Raw genomic sequence first — 23,460 nt, 5'->3', positions numbered from 1 at the left:
CTTCTAGACCTTTTTTCCCTATGTCCAATAAAAACAGATGGATTTGTCAGACTGTTCTTCTTCTCAGGAGAAGGTGCCCTGGTGTTCACTGGACCCACATTTTGTGAAGGCAGAGCATCTCTGTGCCACATTGGTTCAGAGGATCATACAGAACTGAAAAGTTTGAACCGCTGTGAAAGGGAAGGATGAGGAGGCCTCAGCTGCAAATCTGTGTTCAAAACAGGTTGTAGCTACTCTGGCTTTTATTCCTCAGCAGTCTCAAACACAGGAAGGGATTCAGGTGTCTTGTGAGTTGTGAGTACATTTTTTGCCTCTCCCCTCCCCATCTCTAATATAATGCTTGTCCTTACTTACATAATCAGGAGCTCAGACTCATAACGCATCAATTTATTCTTCTCCATGACCAGCTCAAACCACTCGTGCAGCATCTGATTTTCATCCTTTGTGCCTGAATCTGTGGGAAACAGAAGGTTCAGGGTGCTTTACCAGCTTTCTTTCCAATGCTTTTGCCAACTAAGTTCTCTTCCAGGAGTCCTCCTGTGCAAGCCTACATGACTTCAAATGGAGATGGTTTTGCTCTATGCAGCTTACCCCAGAAATGGCTGAGTACAACTGGTGTGACCTTTCTGTCTGGTTTTGCTTGACAGTTGTGGCTTATTGCAGCTAAAGATGCATTGGATTTTAAATCATTTTTGTCCTGAAGTTCTTCCTTTCAAATAATCACATAGACTTTACTGGGCACTGTTTCTGTCTCTTAGCTCTGCCTTTGATAAGACAGTGTCTCTGTTTAAACTGGGCTTCAGAGCTGAGCTGTGTCTAAGTGGATATTTCATGAGCACCACCAGCCTTCAGGATGCACACACTGCCAAGCAGCAACCTAATCCCTGCTTCCAGTGGCCATCAGATGTACCACCAAATCCTCTGCAGATTTCCCTTCACTTGTCAACCAAATCTGCATCTGCTTTGAATGACAAATCTGTGATTACTGGGTGGTTTTATAACACTTTGGGTCAGGGCATCACTGACAGACAGCCTTTGTCCCCAAGAGCTCACAGCTTGACTCTGCCTTGCTGAAGAAGAGGGTGAATCTCTCATTGGGTAAGGGCCTGTTTTCAAATGACAAGCCTGAGCACTTATGTATTTCTTCTCCTTGCTGTCCTTTTTAACATGTTTTCTGTGGATGGAAGCTTATAGGATTTCTCCTGCTTCAAGAGGGAGTGCACCTTTATTTCATATGACTGAGAGCACTGAAATTTAACCCAAAAGGTCCCAGGGTAAAGCTCCAGAAACACCAATTACAAGAGTATCATTAAACTGGATTACCAAGGGGAGAGACAGCCAGAGTCCTGGGAAGTTCAGCAGTGTTTCTGATGCCTTTCTGTCTGAGTCTCCTCTGACTGGGATCCATTTGAAAGTCAGACATTCTTCTAATTACATCACAGGTATTTCTATTTTCATCACTTTTCAGGGAATTGTATAGGCTGGGGAGGAGTATTTACTGAGCACTCCTCTCAGACCTGAACCCTCCTGAACTGATCATCACTCAGTAAAGGGATCTTGGCCAGTTTGCACCTTTTTAGGTGCAGTTAAACCTCACATTCCTTATTTCTGCAGGCTTGCAACTGATTTCTGTTGAAAATTCTGAGATATCTCAGATGTTTTTTGTGAAATCCAAAACTAGCTACAACATGTGCAGATATTTGTTCACCTTCCAAAAGTGAACAGAGACATTTCTTAACGTTCCTTCAACATAGGTTTTCTTCTTTACCTTCATTATTCATTACTTGTTTAGTCAACTGAGCTCTTATGCTAATTTCAGTGGAAAACATATTTTGAGATTTTTATTTCTGTATTTTCTTGTAGGCAGAAGCTCTCCATAAGCCTTGACAAATGTCAGTGGAAAACAAAGCAACGCTACATCAGTGATCTATTATTTGGTATTTTGAAGCAGAATAAAGGAAATAACGAGCATGAAAAATTATTCAGAGGACTGATATTATTTCTTCTCATTTTTTGGGGTGTTTTTTGGGGGTTGTTTTTGGGTTTTTTTCCCCTCTAATGCATGAATTGTTGTCATTACAATTAGAAGATCATCAAAACCTCGTTTTGCTCATCAGTCTTCATGGCAGTTGTTTCGCACCCACGCATGTTCTCTGGTAATTCAGTTGAGGAGCTAATGAATAACTCCCCCTAACAAAGAGGCCATTCATCCCAGGCTCACAGAATTATTAGAGGAGAGTTGCGTAAATGTCACTGCAGACTGCTGTTTGCAGGCCTGCCTCTAAATTTGGTTATTCACAACCTTTGCAGCTCGATATTATTGCTGAACTGTGATCGTTTTCTAATTACCTTAATAATACCTATTAAATCACTTCAATTGCATAAGCGAAGACCTGCTTAAATGCAACTTAACCTAATAAACACCGGTCATTCATTAAACAGTAATGCTCATTATTTTTAGGAAGCTTGAACAGAATATTAAGCTCAGCCATTCCTGCATCATTGCACATATGTTTCTACGAGCAACAAAGCGCTCACATTTTCTCTGGGAAACTCATGGCTTCGTGCTTTTGCATCACAAGAGTTATTGAGAGACAGCAACATCCTACCTTTCAGTATCTGCCCTATTTGTAACTGGCCACCTACACACAAACAATCAACAGGGAGAAAAAAAAAACAGTACTTTCACCTTAATGAGGGCAATCCAATTACCAGAGATGGTAAGAGAATGAGAAGCATCGATCTCTTGGCAGACAGCCTTCTTTAGGAAATGCAATTGTCAAAACAGCAACAACAAGAAGTGGCTCTGGGCCATTTATCCTGGTGCTCCATGTCTATCCCAAGAGCTAGAAGCTTCTTGTCCCTCTCTATTTCTGAGGCTTCCAAAAAACAACCACCTTCATACAGATCAGAAGAGAAAAGCTAACTCTCCAAGTTTTTAGAGCCTTTTTAGCAGTAAGGGGGTTGCTGTTTGATAAAGGGTTAAGATTTTATTTAAGAACAACAGATGATAAATTTTTAAATAAAATTTGGAATAGACTGACTCGACCAATTCTAGAAAATCAGTTAATAAATATAAAGGGCTGTTGCTGAACTGACTAGTGCAGTGCCAGAACAGGGGGGAGAGCTTTGAAATATCGCATTAAAAAGGCCAGCACGGAGGGGTTGGACTGCATTGCCTGGTAAAGACAACAACAAGATCAGGTGCCAAAGCATATCTGGGCTTTCCGTGTTGTGCAACTGCCTGTCAGGAAAACACAAGGCTCGGCTTTCTAAGGGGAGGTAAATAAAGACACGTCTCCATTCAGGCTGTCAGTCCCTCCAGCACAGAGCCACAGCCCCCTCTGAAGTCCCTGAGGGGCATGGTTGACACTCCCAGCCCCGTTCCCAGGGGGCTCTGTCCTTCTGCTTCACCCCTGTGTGCAGGGGAGCAGCATCCCACTGCCCAGGGGGAGCCTGTGCTGGGCCAGGGTGACACCCCTGTCACCTTCTGCCCACTGGGGGAGAAGCTGTGCTCCTGGGGTCTGTGTGTGTGCCTGCAGGCTGCTGTTGCTATAGCATGGCCACTGGTTCTAATCATATTAATGGCATTTCACACTCCAGGAAAGTCATTAAGGACTCTGTTACTAGGCACGGGCTGCTGCTGGCTTGGTAACTGAGATACAGCTCCTGGAAACCTCACTGGTTCCCTCCACAAGATGAAATTAAACTCAGGATGGGACTTAAATTTAAAAAAAAAAAAAAATATGGGGGGTGGTGTTTGAGGAAATGTAAATTCAGGTTTAGTAATTCAAAATCTGTGATAACCAACAGGAAATTTAAAGCAATCAATGTAAAGGTGCTTGAGCTGACAGAGAGTTTGAGAAAAAGGTTTATCAATCATTTTTGTCCTGCCAGCTATTGTTCCTTTTCAGATTTTGCACCAAACTATTTCCATGACAACCATCAAACCCCTCTGCTTTGGAACAGGTTGAAAATCCCACCACTAAACAAGCAAACTCTGCTTTGTGTACCTGCTTCTCCTCTCAGTTCTCTCTCCAGTTCGACACCAAAAATCTCCAGGGCTCTTTGTCTTTCCTCCAGTTCTTCTAGCTGGCGCTGGACTGCCTGCAGAAATGGAGTGATGGAAAAGCTACAGACACAGCTTCAAAATTCAGAGACAAAAGATGCTCTCAGTGCTTGGAGAAACAGCCTGGAAAGGTCTCAGAGGAGTCGTGGCTCTTGCCAGCTCATTGAGTGAACCAGGCACCAAAGCAATTTAAATGTGCCACCAGGTGTCCATCACAATTTTATGTCAGTCAGTATCACAGGCACCAAAAGAACCTCAGTTTTTTCTGAGTTTTAGCTCTCCCATTGCAAAGAAAAGAGGTCATAACATTTCTGTGTCTCACAAGGTATAAAAAGTACGTTCATATTCAGAGACATATATTGTGAGATACTTCATTAGTAAAGTTCCTATAAATAGGGAAGGTTTACAGTTGGAAAGCTCTGCTAGCTATTTTATTGTCCAAGGGATTTTGTTTGGCTTGCCTTCATATTTCCCCAGCTTTTGACCCAGAAAGAAAAGGGTCTAATAGCTAAGATGTGACAATTCAGTGGCACTCCAGGAAGGATTTCTACATCCATTGTCCATTCTCTTTGAAATAAGATTTTTAGAGGTGTGGTGGGGATAAAAAGCATGAAACACCTTCAGAGGTTGAAATGTCAAAGACAGATGCTCAGCAGTTCCCATTTCAGGCTGCGTTAGGGCATTCCAAGCCAAGCCCTCAGCAACAGCCTAACAAATAGGAAAGATCATTCAAAAAGTTTGGACTTGACCATCTCCACAAAGCATTAAAATAGGAGTCATCATGCATGCATCCAGTGTTACCTCGAGATAATTTGCAATTCTCAGATAAAAACTAAAACAGAGCTTCTCCTCTTCCCTTGTAAATAGGATACATCTGAGATCGAATTGTGCAGAAGTGCATTTGCAAATCTTAAACTGTAATTGGAAATAATAATACATCAGTAGGGTCCAGAGCTTTCCTAGCATTTTCTGAAGAGCAGGGCCTGTATAAAATGAAGTGACTTCCCATCATTAAGGAAAAAATGGATCCACTTTCATTGTTGTGGCAGGGAGAGAACAAAAGCCATCAGTGTATTTTTGTATCCTCCTGTAATGCACAGAGGTAATGGCTGAGTTTCTTACATTCTACAGGGTTGATGTTATTTCCCCTTTCTATCTCCTTCCCTCCTCAGCTCCCTTCTCTCATTGCCACTGTTCCCCCTTGTTCTTCATGCACATTTACAAAATTATGATGGCAATTACGATGCTCTCAGGGTCTGACATGGATTTGTGCCCCAGAGAGATGTAGGGCCCTGCCATGGCACCTCCCTGCTGCTGCTGGCTGGGGGGACTGCAGCACCGAGGGCAGTGAGCCCCACTGAGCAGTGAGGGAGCTGCAGAGCCCCTTCTGGGCACCCCCATTCTCAGAGTCCCCCTTGGGACCCCAGGGGACACCTCTGAGCTCCCTCCTCACCTGTGCTTTGTGAAGTCTCTTCAGCTCCTCTTGTTTAATCAACTGCTTTGTCTCCTTCTCCAGTTTCCTTCTCTTTCTGAGAGCCCTTTTTGCCTTTAAAAGACACAGAGGGAAAGAAAAAGGTAATCAAAGTACGAGTCTGCCCTGGCACCTTTCCTCAAAGCTCCCCAGAATCCTGGAGCCACTGGGGTTGGGACTGACCCCTGGGACAGTCTGAGCCCATCTCTGCCCACTGCAGGGGCAGAAGGGAAACATCCATGGGGGAACATTTACATGCACCTGCTGTGCTGGCTTTAAAGCATTTCAAGCTCCTAAGGCAACCCTGAGTTTCCAAAGCCCAAAGCTGACTGTGAGCAACACCCTACTACACATGGCCACGCATGGGCAGGGGAAAGCACCAGCTGAAGGAAATTCAACCCATTTCCATTGCTGTAGCTACAAGGAGGTGAATTCCCATCATGGGATACTACCTGAAGCCTCATGAAACCTCCCCTAATGCCATGTCTGTGCAGCATTACAGAGATTTTTGCTTTTTTCCTCCTGCTGCTGTCAGGAGATCAGGACAGCATGTGCTGCAGGGTTGGGCAGGGAATCACTGTCCTGGCTCTATCCTGCCTTTGACCCAAGCTCTCCTGAAGTGCTTCAAGGCTGTGCTGTTCCCATTTTTGAGGAGGCAGGACACTTGAGCAACATAGACCTGACAATTAAAAAATTAACCAGCCAGGAAGTCACTAAAATTTTTGCCACTGAGTTCTGCCAGATATAAGTGGTGGCACTGGGAAACAGTCAGAGCTGGCATGAAGAGGGATGGCAGGAGGCAGCTGAAAGAAGCTCACTGAGTGGGGAATGTGCATCAAAAGTGGATCACTGCTAATGCCTGTGTGCAAAGGCTGATCCTTCTTCCCATTTCTGGAGCTCCCCTGCAGCTCTGCCCTCTCCCTGCCTGGTCCTGCCCTCCCTGTGACTGCCTGACCTGCTGTTTGTTGCTTCTATCCCTTCTTCTTTCTATTTTACTTAAACCTCTTTTAATTGACCATAGCATTATTGTACTGCAGATTGTCTTTCCTGTAACGGGAAAGGTGAATGAAGAATCCTGCCATGTCAGCACATCCTGACACAGAGCCACACGTGCTGCCACACATTGCTGTGCTTTGGTTCCTCTGTTTCCATCCAAAGTCCCACTTAGTTTTCAGTGCTTTTTTTTTCTTTCTTTTTCTCCCACCCCCAAAGGCAGCAGATCAAAAGGCCACCTCACACAATTAGTGACATTTACTGATATTCTGCAGAGGAAAAAGATGAACACATTTCTGATGAGTTCTTCAGACACTAAAAGCTGTATTTCCTCACATCAGAGCTGAGTAGGGGACTTCAGGATGCTGCAGCCCTGCAGTCAGTCCTTTTGGGGTTCAGGGTGCTGCACTCTCCTGCTCCTGCCCTTTTGGGGTTCAGGGCCTGGGTGTGACTCCATCCTCATCAGCATGAGTGTGGGAGCCACAGAGTATGTTCCAGGCAGCCTGCCTGCAGCACTCCTCAAATGAATCTGTATTCCCCCAAAGGAAATCTGCATCTGTTTGCTTCATTTTGTTCAAGGGTTTGCTTGTTGGGCTACATATTAAAGCCACTTAAGAATCAGTTTCAAAGTGGTTTGTGTCTGCTTGTCAAATTGAGACCTCCTCTGTCAGCCCTGGGATCACCTGGGGGGATTGCAGAGCCAAAGAGGTAAAAGAAATGTTGATGTTCATCTGTCTTCAAGTGTTTTCTCTCTATGACATGTAACCTCCAGTGATCCCCACTTGGAGAAATTGCTGCATGGTTTAGATCTAAATCATGTGATGGGCTTTAAATACAGCCCAGCTAAGGAAATTCTTTTCTCAAGATTACCTTGTGTGTTAATGAAGGCTTGGATTCAAACTCCTCATCGGAGGATGAAGTAGAATACCCAGTAGCTTGTTTTCTGGCAGGTAGGTGTTCATATCCTAAAACACAATAACAAAATGGTCAGTGAAGCAAAAAATACTGTTCTTACAGACACTTTGCACCTGCCCTGAGTTCTTATCAGCTGCACCTAGAGCAATTTGGAAGTTCAGCTGACAGCGCTAATTAAATTTTTGATCCCTGTCAAAAACCGTCTGGCTATATATTTTATCTTTTTTTTTTCTGGGTCCTACAAACAAATAAATTAATTCCACGTAGCACGCTGTTCTGAATGCACTCAGCATTCATTAAAATGTATATGTGAAGTTAGCCATATTACCCAAATGATTGTATAAGGCTCACCATACAGTGTAATTGAATGCACCAAGTCTGAGCCAGCTCTTAAACAAATTACCCTTATGTGGCTTGTAGCATCTGGCACCCATTTTTACTACATGACATCTGCTCAGTGTAAAATAGTTGGCGTCAGAATGTCTGGTCATATAAAAAAATCACAAATGTAATCAGAAGCAAATGGACTAAGAGAACAGGGCTTTATCACACAGCCTCGTGCAACATAAATATTTCATTAATTATGTCTAAACAAACGTCACTTATTTTTCTGCTTTAGGAATATTATCACATCATTGGGCTGTTGATTAAAATGCCATAAGAAGTCAGGAAGATCCATACATCACAACAATACACTCCATAAGGAAAACTCAAAGTCTGCTTTTGCAAGAAGCGTGCTTTCAGAATTATAAATTAAATTACATTTAATTGCAGCAATTTTATCATGCCTGTTTTTCCAGCATCTTGTTTCAACTGGGTGTAAATATTTGAATTTCTTCTTAATTTGTCTAATGCATAGCTTCATTCTCTTTATTTCAGAAAATAAAACTGCTTTTGGAACATCTGTCTCTGTGCTTCAACCTGCTGCAGGGTTAATGATTAACAGCTGGGCATCTTGGAAATGTACATTATTTAAAGCTAACAGTGGTCGTTTTTCTTTGTGTCTACAAGGCAACAGTTGGCTTTCTAGGTGTATGCAGATTAAAATCACCTCCCCTCCTCCCAGTGGAGATGTTTCTCCTTTGCCTTGCTCTGGTCCCAGGGCTGAAGTAGGACTTTTGTCTCCTAATTTAGCCCTAATTTAAACTCAGGATCCCTGAAACGTGTTCATCCCAGATAGTAAAGCAATAAAAGCAAATCCAAGTAATTTGAGGCAAAATCCTGATTTTAAATTTTTTTTTCAGCAATCTCAGTTTTAGAAGCAGCAGTCCCTGTGCTCAGTGCAGCTGCAAGCTCAGAGGGCTCAGTGCAGCACATTTGGGTCCTGCCCCCCCTTTGGGTGATATCAATAATTTAGGAAGTGCTGCAAGGTCTGGAGGAGAAGCAGCCTGCTCCAACACAGTTAAACAGACAAACAACAAAAAACCCCAAACCAAAACCCAAAATACCCCTCAAACCAAACAGGGTGGGATAGGCAGAACTTAGCCAGTAGCTGTGAGAATTTGAACAAAACAAACACAAAAATGTTCAAACTTAGGCACTTTTACTGAGTCATTAAATCCTGAAATTTAGAACTGGAATGCTGAAATTGGATGATAATAATTTGCCTCCAAATATGCCAAGCCTTAAAGCTCAGTGTGTTGCAGAAGTGATCTCAAAAATGTAGGTTCATTTCCAGATATTAACTCCAGTCTCCTAGACTCAGACTTTCACTTTCCAGGCATCTCATTCCTTCAGGCTGGGAGTTATTTATTACATAATTCTTATTTCCTGAGTACTCCAGCATCTCCCTCATTTCCAAATTAGCATATGTTGTACTAGAGCTTTCCCTCCCCATGGAACAATGAAAGTGCAATACTGAGAACCCCCCCTTAACATGAACATCCAAGGGACTCCTTTTCCCAGGAAACCTCTGAAAAACGAGGGAGGTGTCACATGAGGGGCTCCCGAGGTGATCCCCTGAGTTAAATGTGGGAACAATCCATTTCACACCAATTATTGGAATGCATTCAGTAAAGGGTTGGCTTAGCTGATGGGCAGTGATGAGCTACAGGCTCTGAAAAGTCTCCCATTTAAAACACAGTGAGAAGTGTGAGCCAGCAGCTCTGTGCTGAGCGCACATCTCCTGCCTGGTTTTGTGAGCTGCTGGATAAAGGATGCTCCAAGGATCCAATGCAGGAATGAGAGTGGGAGTTATTCTAGCAGTGTCATGTTATCTATCAGGAGTTATCTATAATTTTTCGGTTATTTATCAGGAGTTATTCTTTCAGTTGTCTATCAGGAGTTATCTATCAGTTCTATGTTATCTGTCAGGAGTTATCCATCAGTTACCTATCAGGAGTTATTCCATCAGTTGTATGTTATCTCTCAGTTATCTATCAGTTCTATGTTATCTCTCAGGAGTTATCTATCAGTTTTAATAAGCTCCAGATCTAGTGCCTTCCATCCTCTATGTTCCTCTCTGTGCAGCAGCTCTGAAGCAGGAGTACAAAAGGAACATTTCAGTGACTTTCCATTCCACATGCAGATTTTATTGCTGAGGCACAGCAGCGATTCTGGGGTTCCAGTTTGGATTGCAATTGCATAAAGCAAGAGACAAGTGTGCTGACAAAATTCAATGGGTTATTGAGTTAAATAACTGAGACTTTCTGCAGTGGGAAGATGGATCCCAGAGAAAGACAGGTGGCTGCAGCTCTCATGCCTCATATTTCATACCTGAATCTGTGCTGCACTTAATTCCTTCTGAACCTATGCTCAGATCACTCAGATTGCTCTTGGTCTGGCATCAATATTTCTTGGACTTGTCTGCAGTTTCAATACTAACCTTGCTCTTGCAAGCAAACAAGAAAATTGATGCCTTTTAATCACTGCCCAGATAGACTCTCAAACAGGTCAGAGGAGGTCAATAGGGAGCTTTCTCCTCTCAAATTAAACAACAAGGGGATATTAATGACACTGCAAAGCTCCCAAAAGTATGTCCACAGCAGGGTGTCTGACAGCAGAGCTGAGGAGACACCTGCTGAGGAAGCACAAACACAGAGCAGAGCTTCTTGCTGCACCCATATTGCTTCTGCTTCCTCCTGCGAGGAAAACAAATGTTCTCTGCACTGCAAAAACAGCTTTTGGTGCTGGTCTTTCTGCTTGCCTGCTCTAGTTCCCTTTCCACAGCTCAGTGTCACTGCTCTGCCCAGCATCCCTGCCACCCCTTCCACCTCCTGACCCAAACACGACCCAAGAGCAGCCAGCAGCAAACCAAGCTTGAGTCCTGTGAGCTGCTCCTGCTTGCAGATCCACTCTGCTCCTTTAGACCTGTAGCAACTCCTGAACTTTAGCCACAAAAATGTGTTTAAGTCTCCTTATGTAGAAAATAACTAGAAATTGAACACAGCACACCACAGATGTGTGGTCATGCATGGGTCTTTCAAAGGTTAAGTGCTATTACACAGTAATAATTAATAATGATGATAATAATAATAATAATAATTACAAAGTAATTCCACCAGGGTCCTCACCTGTGAAAGGATAACACAACCTTTCTGGAGAATGGTCCTTAATGACAGGCAGAGGTAACACCAAGGAATTCTGTTCCCTTTCACGAGCTTTGCTTCTCACTCTATTGAAGAGTGACCCTTTTTGTGCAGAGACATCCAGATTGCCCTTGAGGGAGTTCCTGGGCTCTGGAGATGAAAGAAGAGTGGACTTTTTCTTACGGATACAGACTTCATCCACGGGAGTCCCTAGAGGACTGTCTTCAAAGGTGAACTTTTCCAGGAGCCCTGGGACTTCCTCCATCCTAGTGCAAGCTGGTTTCTGAGGTAGATGGGCTGTTTTGGAAGGCCTGTAGGGTGTGAAGGACATCTCTTCCCTGTGATCCCTCAGAGACATCCCTTCAGAGCCCACAGGAGGATGAGACAGGTTTGAGTCAGGGCTCCCATCTCCTCTGTCTTTTCCTGTCTGCTCCCTTACTTTAGGGTCCTGTGACTGAGTGTTATTGTTGTTCCTGTTCCTTTGGCTCAGGGAATAGCCAGGAGCGCTGGGGAAGCGGAAGAAGGTGTGCTCTGAAGAGCCTTTGACTTTGCTGTCTGAGTCCTGCTTTAGTGCTTCTGGAGCTGAGGCCAGGGGCTCCCAGAGGGACCTTTTGATAGCACTGGCTATGATCCTCAGTGGGGATTTTGGTTGGCCAGCTGCATGCTCCCTGGAAAGCACATCTGGCACCTTCAGAGCCACAGGTGAAGCTGGTGGAGCAGCAGCTGCCAGTGAGAGAGGCCCAGGAGCAGCAGAGTGCTGGAGCAGCTCCTTTCTGCAGGCAGCATCCTTTTCCCCTGGAGCACGCAGGGCTCCATCATTCCCATTCTGTCTGTCTGTCCTGCTCCAGCCACGCAGCCCCAGCCTCTGCTTTGCCTCCTTTAGCTCCTGCTCAAGCTTTCCTTCTGGCTGCCTGCTGCTTTTGCCATCTTTCTCTTTCCAGCCCAGCGGTGGCAGCGCTTTGCTCCTCCTGGTGAAGTGCTCTGGTTCAGAGATGCATTTCCCTGTTTCTCCCTTCCAGCCCCGGGCTGGGTGTGTCCCACTGTCACTGTCTTCAGGCTCACAGAAATCAGCAGCCAGTGTCCCATTCCCCAGAGGGGGCCCTGGAGGACCTGTGGTGCTGCTCTGAAGCTCACAGTGGGGAACACAGCAGTGTGTGTCTTCAGGCATCTCCCTGCCTTTCTCTTTCCTTTGAAATACCGGGCTGCAGGGCTTGAAATGTCCTCTTGGAATTTCTGGTGGCTTCTTGTAAGAAGACAACTGTGAGGTGCATTAAAAAAATAGGGATATAAAAACACTTCCATTTCATAAAATATTCTAATCCATTTTAATCTCAACATAATAGTAATGAACATAATATTTAATTTATACACAAAAACACATGTAGATGATAATGTGAGAAAAGCTTTTCTCCCTAAAGGGCTAATATTTCTCTAGGAGTAGAGATCTAACACTACTGGAAGTCTTAATAGTCTAAAAATAATGTTTTTCATGCTAAGAATCTGTCATATCTTTATGAATTACCTTTAATATTTTCTTTAGAAAGAAACAGTCCTATCTCCAGGAAAAGAGACAAGAGCAGATCTGCTCTAGTCTCCTGTGTGTGCTCCAGCTGCATCACCTTAGAGTTCTGAGCAAGCAAAAAGGATCATTATCCATCCTCTCCAAATGTTTTTCTAATATTGCACCTTTATGTAGCAGAGGTAGGAGTGGAAGAAAAGATCATCAAATCTAGGATGGTAGTTTTAAACAATTCAATTAGTTCCCTCTTGTGATTATTTTTCCTTTGGTAAAGGTTTAAATTCATTACTTCAGCCACCAAAACAGTAACAGGGATAAATACCCACTTTATGTAGCCAAACAAAACTAGAGTTCTTCCTTCCTGCTTAAAAGGGAGGCATTTTATCATCAGTGCTATGTGATAATGGATGGTGTGAAGATTGAATTCCTGCTTCCACTTATGTGCCAGATACCCAAATTCACAGGGGTGAAGCCATTAATCTGTCTGACTTCTCATTTCCCAGAAGCATCAGAAGTAAGGCAGTGATGCTTCCACACTTCTGTTTGGTGGCTAAAATTGTTACTGGCCAGGATCTCAGATTACACAAAAATGTGAGAAGCACAATAAACAAATAAACACCCTCTTAATCCTTGCCTTTCAGAGTAAGGAAAAGCCACTAAGCAGTGCTGGAAGAGCAGGAGCTGAGTGGGGCAAGCAGCTCTCAGGGGTGCAGCTCTGCTCCCCTGGGATGTTCCTTCCTGGCCCCATTGTCCTGCCCTGGATCCCAGCCACCACTGTGCATGTGGAAGAGCTGATTTTTTTTCCCAGCACAGGCCTTGGGGCCAAGCAATTTCAGTCATGTTTAAGCCAAGGGTGAGGACAACTTCCCAGGGCATGGAGGATGTGGGCTGGTCCCTGCTCCAGCTGGCTCTGGGAGAGCAGGGATGTGCTGCCCTTTGCTGGGGGAGCTCAGTCACCACCCTCCTGCAGGGCTGCACTCAGGACAGCCACTCCCTTCCTCAGCATTAAAAAAACTAAAAATTAAAAAACCCCAGAAAATACCGTGGAAATTGAGGTCCTGCAGGACACAGAAGATGCTCCTGAGCAGTGGGAGATGTGAAGCCTTTTTCCAGCCTAAACTGCTCTGTGATTTTATGACTGGTGCAACAGATTAGTGGCTAACTCCTCGTGTGATGGAGGCCTGAGTCTCACAGCTGTTTGAGTTGGGCATGATGACATCAAATCCAGGAGATGACATCAAATCCAGGAGATGACATCAAATCCCAGAGATGACATCTCTTCCCACATGCAGTGCAGGTGTGACTCCAAGCTCAGTGGTTACTGAGGACCAAAACTACTGAAAGCAGCAGTGCCAGCCATTCTGCCCTGCTCAGCTGCCCTTCCTACCTGTGCTGGGGAGTGCTCCTGTGCAGCAGCAGCAGCCTGGCAGCTGGCTGGGCTGTCCTTCCCCTGCAGCCCAGGCTTCCTGCTCGACAGCAGAGGAAAGCCTGCAAAACACACACAGACACAAGCTTTACCTTCCCACTGGGATTGACTTGGTCTCGAGTGAAGTCTGCAGTTGAAGAAGAGGAGGAGATTGAGCTCTGTTCTCCTGGATGGAGTGACCTCCAGCATTGCTATGGCTTCACCCACATGTGTGTGTGTGCTGTGCCAAACACATGCTGCTGTTTTAGTGGTGGACCTGAACTGCTTCCCCTTCTTGGCTGGGTGCAATGAAGCAGCTTTGGAGCTCCAGGAAACTGTCTGGAAAGCCAGTCCTCTTTAGAGGCTTTCAGGCAGTCAAAACAACCTGTGACTTCTGAACTTTGGGTAATTCCAAGAAATGAAGGAAATGGATGGACTTCTGAGAGGGCTGTCCATCCAAACAGGGAAAACATGGGAAATGCATCCACCTGCAGGCAGCAAGGACAGAAAAAGTCTCCCCAGCCAGGACACAGGCAGCACCATGGGGGCTCTCCTAGGATCTGGCAAGGTAATTAATTACTACAGGAGGAAACTTGCACCTGAAGGGAGGCAGGAGAACTTCCCACTATTTGTGCCTGTGGGAATTTTACATAATAAATAATCTTTGGACAAACCAAAGTATCCCTGATCCAAGGTGTTATCATGTCCAGCTGTAACATGACAAGTGTATTTACAGCTCAGTTATTAACTCCCAAACCCAACCATTAGTTCTGAAATCCATGCAAACTTGGGTTCCTCTACATGGGGATTAGAAGGTGCATGAAGACAAAAGCAGCACTCCAGGGACAGAGAGGACAGCTCCTGCAGGTGGACTTCAGCAAAGCCAGGGAGGGAGGCTGAGTCCCCTTCCCTCTGTGTCTCACCTATTTGCACCCAGCCTTGCTGCAGCTTGTTATGTTTTTATGTTATGTTTTTTCTTTGATCAGGACTGGAGGGACACACTGTGCTGGAGCTGCAAGGAGCTCCTGCAGGGATGGCAGCCAGGCTGACCTTTGTATTTGTAATTAAGCTACAGGAAAACATGAGAATCCACAGTTAGGATAAAAAAAGGCACCACCACCACCTGCATAAGTGAACCAGGGGGGTTCAGCCTGATCCACTAAAGCCTTCTGACAGGAGCAAATGTCATGGCTCAGGACACTGGGGGACATGCAAGTGCTGCAGCAGAGGCAGCCAGAACACTGCTGAGGGCTGAAACCCCCAGCCCAGGGGGAGAGCTGCCCCCCAGCCCAGCTCTCGTGGGCAGGCTCACAAGGACAGAGCCTGCACGTGGGAGAACATTGCTCCACACAAAGCCACAGCTCCCCATCTGCCACAGGGAAAACATGGGGCTCCATTCCCACCAAGATGCTGAACCTGTATTCCCAGCTTTGCTTTCAAAACAGGATTTTGAAAAAAAAAACCAAAAACCAACAAAAAGCTCCCCAGGGCACTGTCAGGATCTGCTTGGCCCAAAATCCCAGGATAAATTAGGAGCACGGCGTTCCCTGTGGCTGCGCAATGGGGATTAAAGGTTTTGAAAGGTAATATCCTGCTCTGAGCCTTTCAGCCAATCTAGCTGTGACACTGATTTCCTCTCCTTGGCTGCCCAGCCCGTGCTGTTTATGAAACATATGTGTTTGGGGAAATAGGTCTGAAAAGGAGAGGGAGGTATTTCCATGTGACTGATGATCATATGAATTCCTGTAATCAAATTGGATTAAATATAGAAACTATGGCTTACAGTCTTCCTCCAGAGAGTAAAAAAAGCTTTTATTCTGCTCCCAGTGTATGCTGACTGTGCTTTACACCTCATTTTAACAGCATACTTGAGGTTCAGGCAGACTCATGCAGAACATTGCTTCTCAAAGGCTTTTGGCTCCCTCTAGAGCCCTTCAGGCACGTGGAAGATTTTAACAAAATGATGGAAAAATTAACTGGTTAACCATTAGGTGATGCCCTTGCTGAGGACAAACTGAAAATCACTCAAAATGAAGAGTGACAGTCTTCTCTGCTTTCCTGTCTAACAATCTTTCTTACCCCACACACAAACCTGGATCAAGAACTAGAATGGACTGATCTTTTAAAAGCTGAGATCAATTAAGGCAAGACTTTAAACCTTTGGTGGAGCCAAACTCTGATGCCTGTGCCAATTCCCACGTGCTTCACAGTACTCAAGAGGCAGAGCTTGGTCCCCTCAGGACCATGGAACAGCCCTGTGTGTGTTCCACTGAGATTTACTGAATTTTCCGAATGTGAGGCACTCCAGGGGACTGTGGGTGGGCAGTGACACTGCTCATGTGCACCTGACCTGAAGGAAAGGCTGATGGCACCAAGAGGAAATGCATCTTATCTCATTTGAGATATAAATATTCATCCCACAGTGGGCACTCACAAATAATCCCAAAGCTTACTTGGGCATTCAAAGCAAGCAAGCTGAAATGTCTCTGAGCACTGGTCCCATCATGGGCACAGAGATCCCACTTGTTTCAGAAGCAGAGCCAAAACTTCTCTGGGACCCTGAGCAGCAGCAGAAATGCCTCTCATTGCAGAGGGTTAAAAGAGCAGCTGTCACCACCGTTCCAAACGTGACAAATGGATTTGTAAAGGATTTTTAAAGCTTGATTGAAATTTTACATAGTTTTGTGTATTTGTGTGTAAACTTTGAGATAAGGCGTGCTTTAAAAATCAAAAGCCACTGTCTTGGTGCTCAGAAGTTGTAGCACTCAGAAACTGTGACACTCTCAAACTGTGACACTCTCAAGCTCTCAAAAAAAGCTCTCAAAGCAATCCATGTAGGGCTAGAGATGAAATCTGCAGCACTGGGACAGGGTGTGAGCTCCCATCTGCAGAATTACAGTGGACACCACCTGCTGATGGTACACAGGTGCACAGAGAACAGTCACACAGGTTGATCTCAGGAGGGTAACAAAATGGAAATAAACATTTGGTGTGCTTTAGATCTCTGATTCCTCAACTAGTGACTCAAAAATTCCGAAGGAAAAGAGGGAAACAGACAACTGAAGGACAGGCAAAGAGCATGAATAGAAGACACAATCACTTCTCAGGCTCTACTCACTGGTTTGGATCTTCCTCCTCCAGTTCTGGTACTTATTTAACGCTGTGGACTGGAAGCTGTTGGCTCTCTGGAGTGCTGAACAGAAGGACATGGGGTCAGATAAAGGCAGAGAGCCTTGGGGAAACAGCAGACAGGAGGAGCAGAGGGGCAGGGCTCAGCTTCCCCAGCAGCCTGCACCGGGAGAGGGCAGCGCTGACCGCGGGGATGGAGGGATCGGGGAATCCCAAATACACCCAGGGATGGGGAACTGCTCTGATCCCAAACACACCCAGGGATGGGGAACTGCTCTGATCCCAAATACACCCAGGGATGGGGAACTGCACTGATCCCAAATACACCCAGGGATGGGGAACTGCACTGATCCCAAATACACACAGGGATGGGGAACTGCACTGATCCCAAATACACCCAGGGATGGGGAACTCTCACTGATCCCAAATACACACAGGGATGGGGAACTGCACTGATCCCAAATACACCCAGGGATGGGGAACTGCACTGATCCCAAATACACCCAGGGATGGGGAACAGGGGATCCCAAATACACACAGGGATGGGGAACCCTCACTGATCCCAAATACACCAGGGATGGGGAACTCTCACTGATCCCAAATACATACAGGGATGGGGAACTGCACTGATCCCAAATACACCCAGGGATGGGGAACTGCACTGATCCCAAACACACCCAGGGATGGGGAAACAGGGGATCCCAAATACACCCAGGGATGGGGAACAGGGTATCCCAAATACACCCAGGGATGGGGAACTCTCACTGATCCCAAATACACACAGGGATGGGGAACTGCACTGATCCCAAATACACCCAGGGATGGGGAACTGCACTGATCCCAAATACATCCAGGGATGGGGAACTGCACTGATCCCAAATACACCCAGGGATGGGGAACTCTCACTGATCCCAAATACATACAGGGATGGGGAACTGCACTGATCCAAATACACCCAGGGATGGGGAACTGCACTGATCCCAAATACACCCAGGGATGGGGAACTGCACTGATCCCAAATACACCAGGGATGGGGAACTGCACTGATCCCAAATACACCCAGGGATGGGGAACTGCACTGATCCCAAATACACACAGGGATGGGGAACGGCACTGATCCCAAATACATACAGGGATGGGGAACTCTCACTGATCCCAAATACACCAAGGGATGGGGAACTCTCACTGATCCCAAAATACACCCAGGGATGGGGAACTGCACTGATCCCAAATACACCCAGGGATGGGGAACTGCCTGATCCCAAATACACCCAGGATGGGGAACTGCACTGATCCCAAATACACCCAGGATGGGGAACTCTCACTGATCCCAAATACACCCAGGGATGGGGAAACTCTCACTGATCCCAAATACATACAGGGATGGGGAACTGCACTGATCCCAAATACACCCAGGGATGGGGAACTGCACTGATCCCAAATACACCCAGGGATGGGGAACTGCACTGATCCCAAACACACCCAGGGATGGGGAACTGCACTGATCCCAAATACACACAGGGATGGGGAACTGCACTTGATCCCAACACACACAGGGATGGGAACTGCACTGATCCCAAATACACACAGGGATGGATGGGAATGGGGAACCCTCACAGATCCCAACCCCACACAGGGGATGGAAGGGATGGTGCCAGGGAAATCACCTCAGCAGCCAGGGGTGGCAGCAGTGTGACACCAAGAGAAAAAGGACAAAATCCTTTAGTGGCTGTGTGGAGCCACACTCTGCTGGGCACGTTTTGGGTCTGCTGCTGTCCCTTTGCCTTCAACAAGGGCTCTGTTATTCTGGAGTTGATTTGAATTGCTGTATAAAATTCCCTCTTTTTCTCCCTGGATTTAAAATGCATATATGGATGTGGGGGTGGTGGGAGATGGGAAGAAACGAATGCTGGTGGCCTTTTACTTTCTGGTTTTAACACATCTTTTAGTTCTGACCAGCTCCAGAAAAAACAGTTTCTTCCCACTTGAAGGCAGGTTGTTCCCAAGCCTGTCCCCACTTCCCTGCTAGCTGTATCCTTTGCTCCCTGTGTTTCCCCTGGCTACAAACCCTTCAGCAGCTCCCTGTAGAAACCCAAATTGTCGCAAGCAGAGCTCTCTGGTGATTCCCAGCCTCACCCTTGCCCAGGCAGTGCTGCAGATACTGCATTGCCCAATACCACCCTGGCATTGTGCTGGTGGGAAAACATTCATCCCAGCCCTGCAAGCCAAGCACAAGGCACAGCTCCTCCAGGATACCCTGCACCATGGAAATGCACCAAAAAGGCAGAAACCCCCCCCCCAAAAAACAACCTCCCTCACTGCAGGGAACTCCCTCCACTTTGAGAAGTGTCCCTCAGTGCCACCTGCAGCCCCAGGTGAGGACAGTGCTTACCATCAGCCACTTTGGATGTTGTGGGACTGTCCTCGGGCAGCACGGGGCTCCTGGCCAGCAGTGCCCACCTCTGGATGGGGCTGGAGCAGGAGGAAGGTTCGGGCAGCCAGCTCTGCCCCTCGCCCACCTCCGAGCTGGAGGAGTCCCCGTTGGGATCAGACTCCAGCTCCGAGCTGCAGGGAAGGTGAGATGGAAGAGACATTTCAGGGGACATTCCAGGCAGCAGTGTGGGTGTTTCAGGGGAAGAGCTGTCTGGCAGCCAGAGCTCATTTTCCCTCTTTCAGCACTGTTATTATGATTTGTAGGTGCTCCCCAGCTGAGCTCTGCCCATTCCCCCCTGGGTTTGCACCCATGTCCAGCAGCTGGAATCAAGGTGCTGCTGAGAGGGACTGGGGTGAAACCTCTCCCTGCTCCCTCTGCCTGCAGGGCTGTACAGCAGGGTGAGGTAAAGGAATCACCTCAGTATTTCCAGTGCTGGGATTGGCCTGCAAACAATGCACAAGAGTCAGAACTCTGCACTTTTCACCTTCTTCCTGCAGATTTTTGAAAATAAGAGGAGAAAGAAGCCTGGAGGAGAGGTGTGAGGATAGCCCAGAAAGCAAGGCTGAGTCCAGGAGCTGGAGAAAATTGTCAGCATAAGGCTAGAGAGAGGATTGAGTGAAGCTGCCTGAGCAGAAAGTGTCTGTAGGACAGAAGGAAGCAAACTCTCCTCACTCCTAGGAGCTGCTGGGCCAGCCCATGGAACACTGAGCAGCACAGGGAGGCACCTGAGCTGATCACAGAGGCAGATTATGGCATCCTCCGTGTAAATGGAATTAAAAACACACCACACAAACACACGTGTAGATGACATGCACATCCTGACCTTGCCCCAGGGCACAACAATGGTTTGAGGTGATTATTAGCCCTTTTTCTCATCATCAGGCCATCCCTTTCATCTCTGAAGTCTGCAGGGAACAGACACCCCAGCCCTTCTGATGTGACCACATTCCCACTGCCATAAACGAGTGCAGCAGGACCCAGCTCAGCCTCTTTTGCATGCAAACAATACAGCCAAGCTAATTCTTAGCTTTACTGTGGTGACTAATAGCTGTGCCTCTGGCCCAGAGCAGCTCACACCGACCCAGAGGAGCTCACACCATCCCAGGGCAGCTCACACCAACAACCCAGGGCAGCTCACACCATGCCAGGGCAGCTCACACCAACAACCCCAGGGCAGCTCACACAACAACCCAGGGCAGCTCACACCATGCCAGGGCAGCTCACACCAACAACCCAGGGCAGCTCACACCAACAACCCAGGGCAGCTCACACCATCCCAGGGCAGCTCACACCAACAACCCAGGGCAGCTCACACCATCCCAGAGCAGCTCACACCAACAACCCAGAGCAGCTCACACCAACAAACCCAGGGCAGCTCACACCATGCCAGGGCAGCTCACACCAACAACCCAGGGCAGCTCACACCAACAACCCAGGGCAGCTCACACCATCCCAGGGCAGCTCACACCAACAACCCAGGGCAGCTCACACCATCCCAGAGCAGCTCACACCATCCCAGAGCAGCTCACACCATCCCAGGGCAGCTCACACCAACAACCCAGAGCAGCTCACACCAACAACCCAGAGCAGCTCACACCATCCCAGGGCAGCTCACACCATCCCAGAGCAGCTCACACCATCCCAGAGCAGCTCACACCAACAACCCAGGGCAGCTCACACCAACATCCCAGAGCAGCTCACACCATCCCAGAGCAGCTCACACCATCCCAGGGCAGCTCACACCAACAACCCAGGGCAGCTCACACCATCCCAGGGCAGCTCACACCATCCCAGGGCAGCTCACACCATCCCAGGGCAGCTCACACCATCCCAGAGCAGCTCACACCAACAACCCAGAGCAGCTCACACCATCCCAGGGCAGCTCACACCAACAACCCAGGGCAGCTCACACCAACAACCCAGAGCAGCTCACACCAACAACCCCAGGGCAGCTCACACCAACAACCCAGGGCAGCTCACACCAATCAACCCAGAGCAGCTCACCACCAACAACCCAGAGCAGCTCACACATCCCAGGGCAGCTCACACCATCCCAGGGCAGCTCACACCCTGAGCAGACTTTTTGGGGGCAGCAGGAGAACGCTGCTCTGTGTTCTCACAGCAGAAGGCAGAGTTTAGTTGTGACAGGAGGAAGAAGAGGTAAAGGAGAGGCTGCAGACCCTATAAAGCCACACATGTGGGTAGCACCCAGCAGTCCTGGCCCCAGCTTCACCCAGATCAAACCAGCAGTCCTGGGAGGCCAGGGCAGGCAGGACAGCAGGGAAGGGAACACCTCTGCAGGTGCACTGCTCTCTCAGCAGAAAGCTGAATCAGAGTGGCCTTGAATTTCCTTTTTCAAGCAGATAGATACAGACATATAGATGTAAAAATATAAATACATGAAGGCTTTGATAGCTGAGACCCTGTGTGGATGGAGAGATAGCACGCTGAGATCGGGCAGAACGCCACACCAAAGAAAAAGAAAGAGCTCTGCCACTAACATTGATTGGTATCTTTCTGTTTTAAAGAGCAAAACGTGTGTTTTCCTTGGCCAGCAAGGAGGTAAGTGCTGTAGCATGAGGTTTCTCCTCATCTCTGCTGGAAGAGGGTCATTACTCACAGTACCTAAAGGCTGAACTGCAGAGCTGTGTCACTGAGCTGGTCATTCTCCCAGTGGCACTGAGCCCCCTGCAGCCAGCTCAGCACTGCCACTTCTCACTTGCTGTTTTTCTCGTCCCCCTTTCATGCAGGGGCTGACCCTGCGGTGCTGTCACCTTCTGTGCCACCCCAGTCCTGCTGGAGACAGGGCCCTGCTGTCCAGAGCAGGGAAAGGAGCTGATCCCCCAGATCAGGGCAGTCATCACTGCCTGGATGAGGGCAGGAAAAGGAGCTGATCCCTCAAATCAGGGCAGTGGATGAGGGCAGGGAAAGGAGCTGATCCCCTAGATCTGGGCAATCATCACTGCCTGGATGAGGGCAGGGAAAGGAGCTGATCCCCCAGATCAGGGCAATCATCACTGCCTGGATGAAGGCAGGGAAAAGAGCTGATCCCCCAGATCTGGGCAGTGGATGAGGGCAGGGAAAGGAGCTGATCCCCCAGATCTGGGCAGTGGATGAGGGCAGGGAAAGGAGCTGATCCCCCAGACCTGGGCAATCATCACTGCAACGCTTGGGCTCTTGGGTTTGCCTTTTTTCCTTTTTGTTTTTCACTCCCCTCTTACTTTTTAGTCCTCTGTAAGGAAAAGTGCTTTTCTCAGGGGATACCAATCTAATCTTTGGATGGAACGAGCAGCCACAGAGCCCTGCCCTAAAGCAAACATATTCTAATGAGTGTGTAGAAATTGGGCTTCCTCTGACAGCTCCCCGAGGTTCATCAAATTTCAGATTTCCTGGGGATGGGCAGGCTCTCAAAGCCAGGGTGGGGAGCTGCAGGATGGGGCTGTGTCACAGGATGCCCCTTTTGCCACACCACACCCAAATCCCTGCGTACCAAAAACTGCATTCCAAGAACTGAACCCAGGCTGATCACAGCAGTGCTCATCCCTGATGATTCAGTGATTCAGGCCCCTGTGTGGGATGGGAATGTTTGGAGATTTCCTGCAAAGTGCCTTGTGGGGATTTATGTTATTCTGAGCATTCATGGGGTTTTTTTTGTTCTTTCCCCCCCAGTTGTACACACACCCAGTACTGCGTTTTGTTATGATTTTCCCTGGCATCCCAGAGAAAACCGAGCTGCTCTCAGGTGTGTTCTGAGGTACCTGCTGCCATCACTGGCCACCATGACCCTGACAGCCAGGAGGTTGTGCTCAGCCATCTCCTCCTCAGGGATCACCCTGACAGGGACCCACTCGGGGCACAGCCAGCGCTCCAGCTCCTGCTGCTCCACGGTGCTCTTGGCCTTCTTGGGGGATGTGGGCTCGTCAGCCACGGGCAGCCAGCAGCCTGGGGAGGCACAAAGGGACAGCAGGCTGTTAGCAGGGACAGGGGCTCCGTGGGGC

General features: G+C 47.5%; 1 protein-coding gene across 1 annotated transcript in view; it reads right to left on the bottom strand.

Moving 5' to 3' along the window:
• Positions 1–23,460, bottom strand: part of MICAL2 (microtubule associated monooxygenase, calponin and LIM domain containing 2) — a 112,294-nt gene that overhangs the window by 5,765 nt on the left and 83,069 nt on the right. Inside the window, exons 26-34 of the mRNA XM_033062574.1 lie at positions 23,221–23,404; positions 19,421–19,593; positions 17,018–17,092; positions 13,882–13,982; positions 10,961–12,233; positions 7,404–7,498; positions 5,523–5,615; positions 4,014–4,107; positions 355–454 (exon numbers count right to left, since the gene is read on the bottom strand). Coding sequence (XP_032918465.1) covers positions 355–454; positions 4,014–4,107; positions 5,523–5,615; positions 7,404–7,498; positions 10,961–12,233; positions 13,882–13,982; positions 17,018–17,092; positions 19,421–19,593; positions 23,221–23,404 — 2,188 coding nt within the window. The remainder of the gene's footprint in view (positions 1–354; positions 455–4,013; positions 4,108–5,522; positions 5,616–7,403; positions 7,499–10,960; positions 12,234–13,881; positions 13,983–17,017; positions 17,093–19,420; positions 19,594–23,220; positions 23,405–23,460) is intronic.

The sequence above is a fragment of the Catharus ustulatus genome, chromosome 6 (assembly GCF_009819885.2).
Source record: "Catharus ustulatus isolate bCatUst1 chromosome 6, bCatUst1.pri.v2, whole genome shotgun sequence".
In the NCBI taxonomy this organism is placed as follows: domain Eukaryota; kingdom Metazoa; phylum Chordata; class Aves; order Passeriformes; family Turdidae; genus Catharus; species Catharus ustulatus.
Note: the sequence above shows the minus strand (reverse complement) of the source record. Positions and strands in the feature narration are given on the sequence as shown.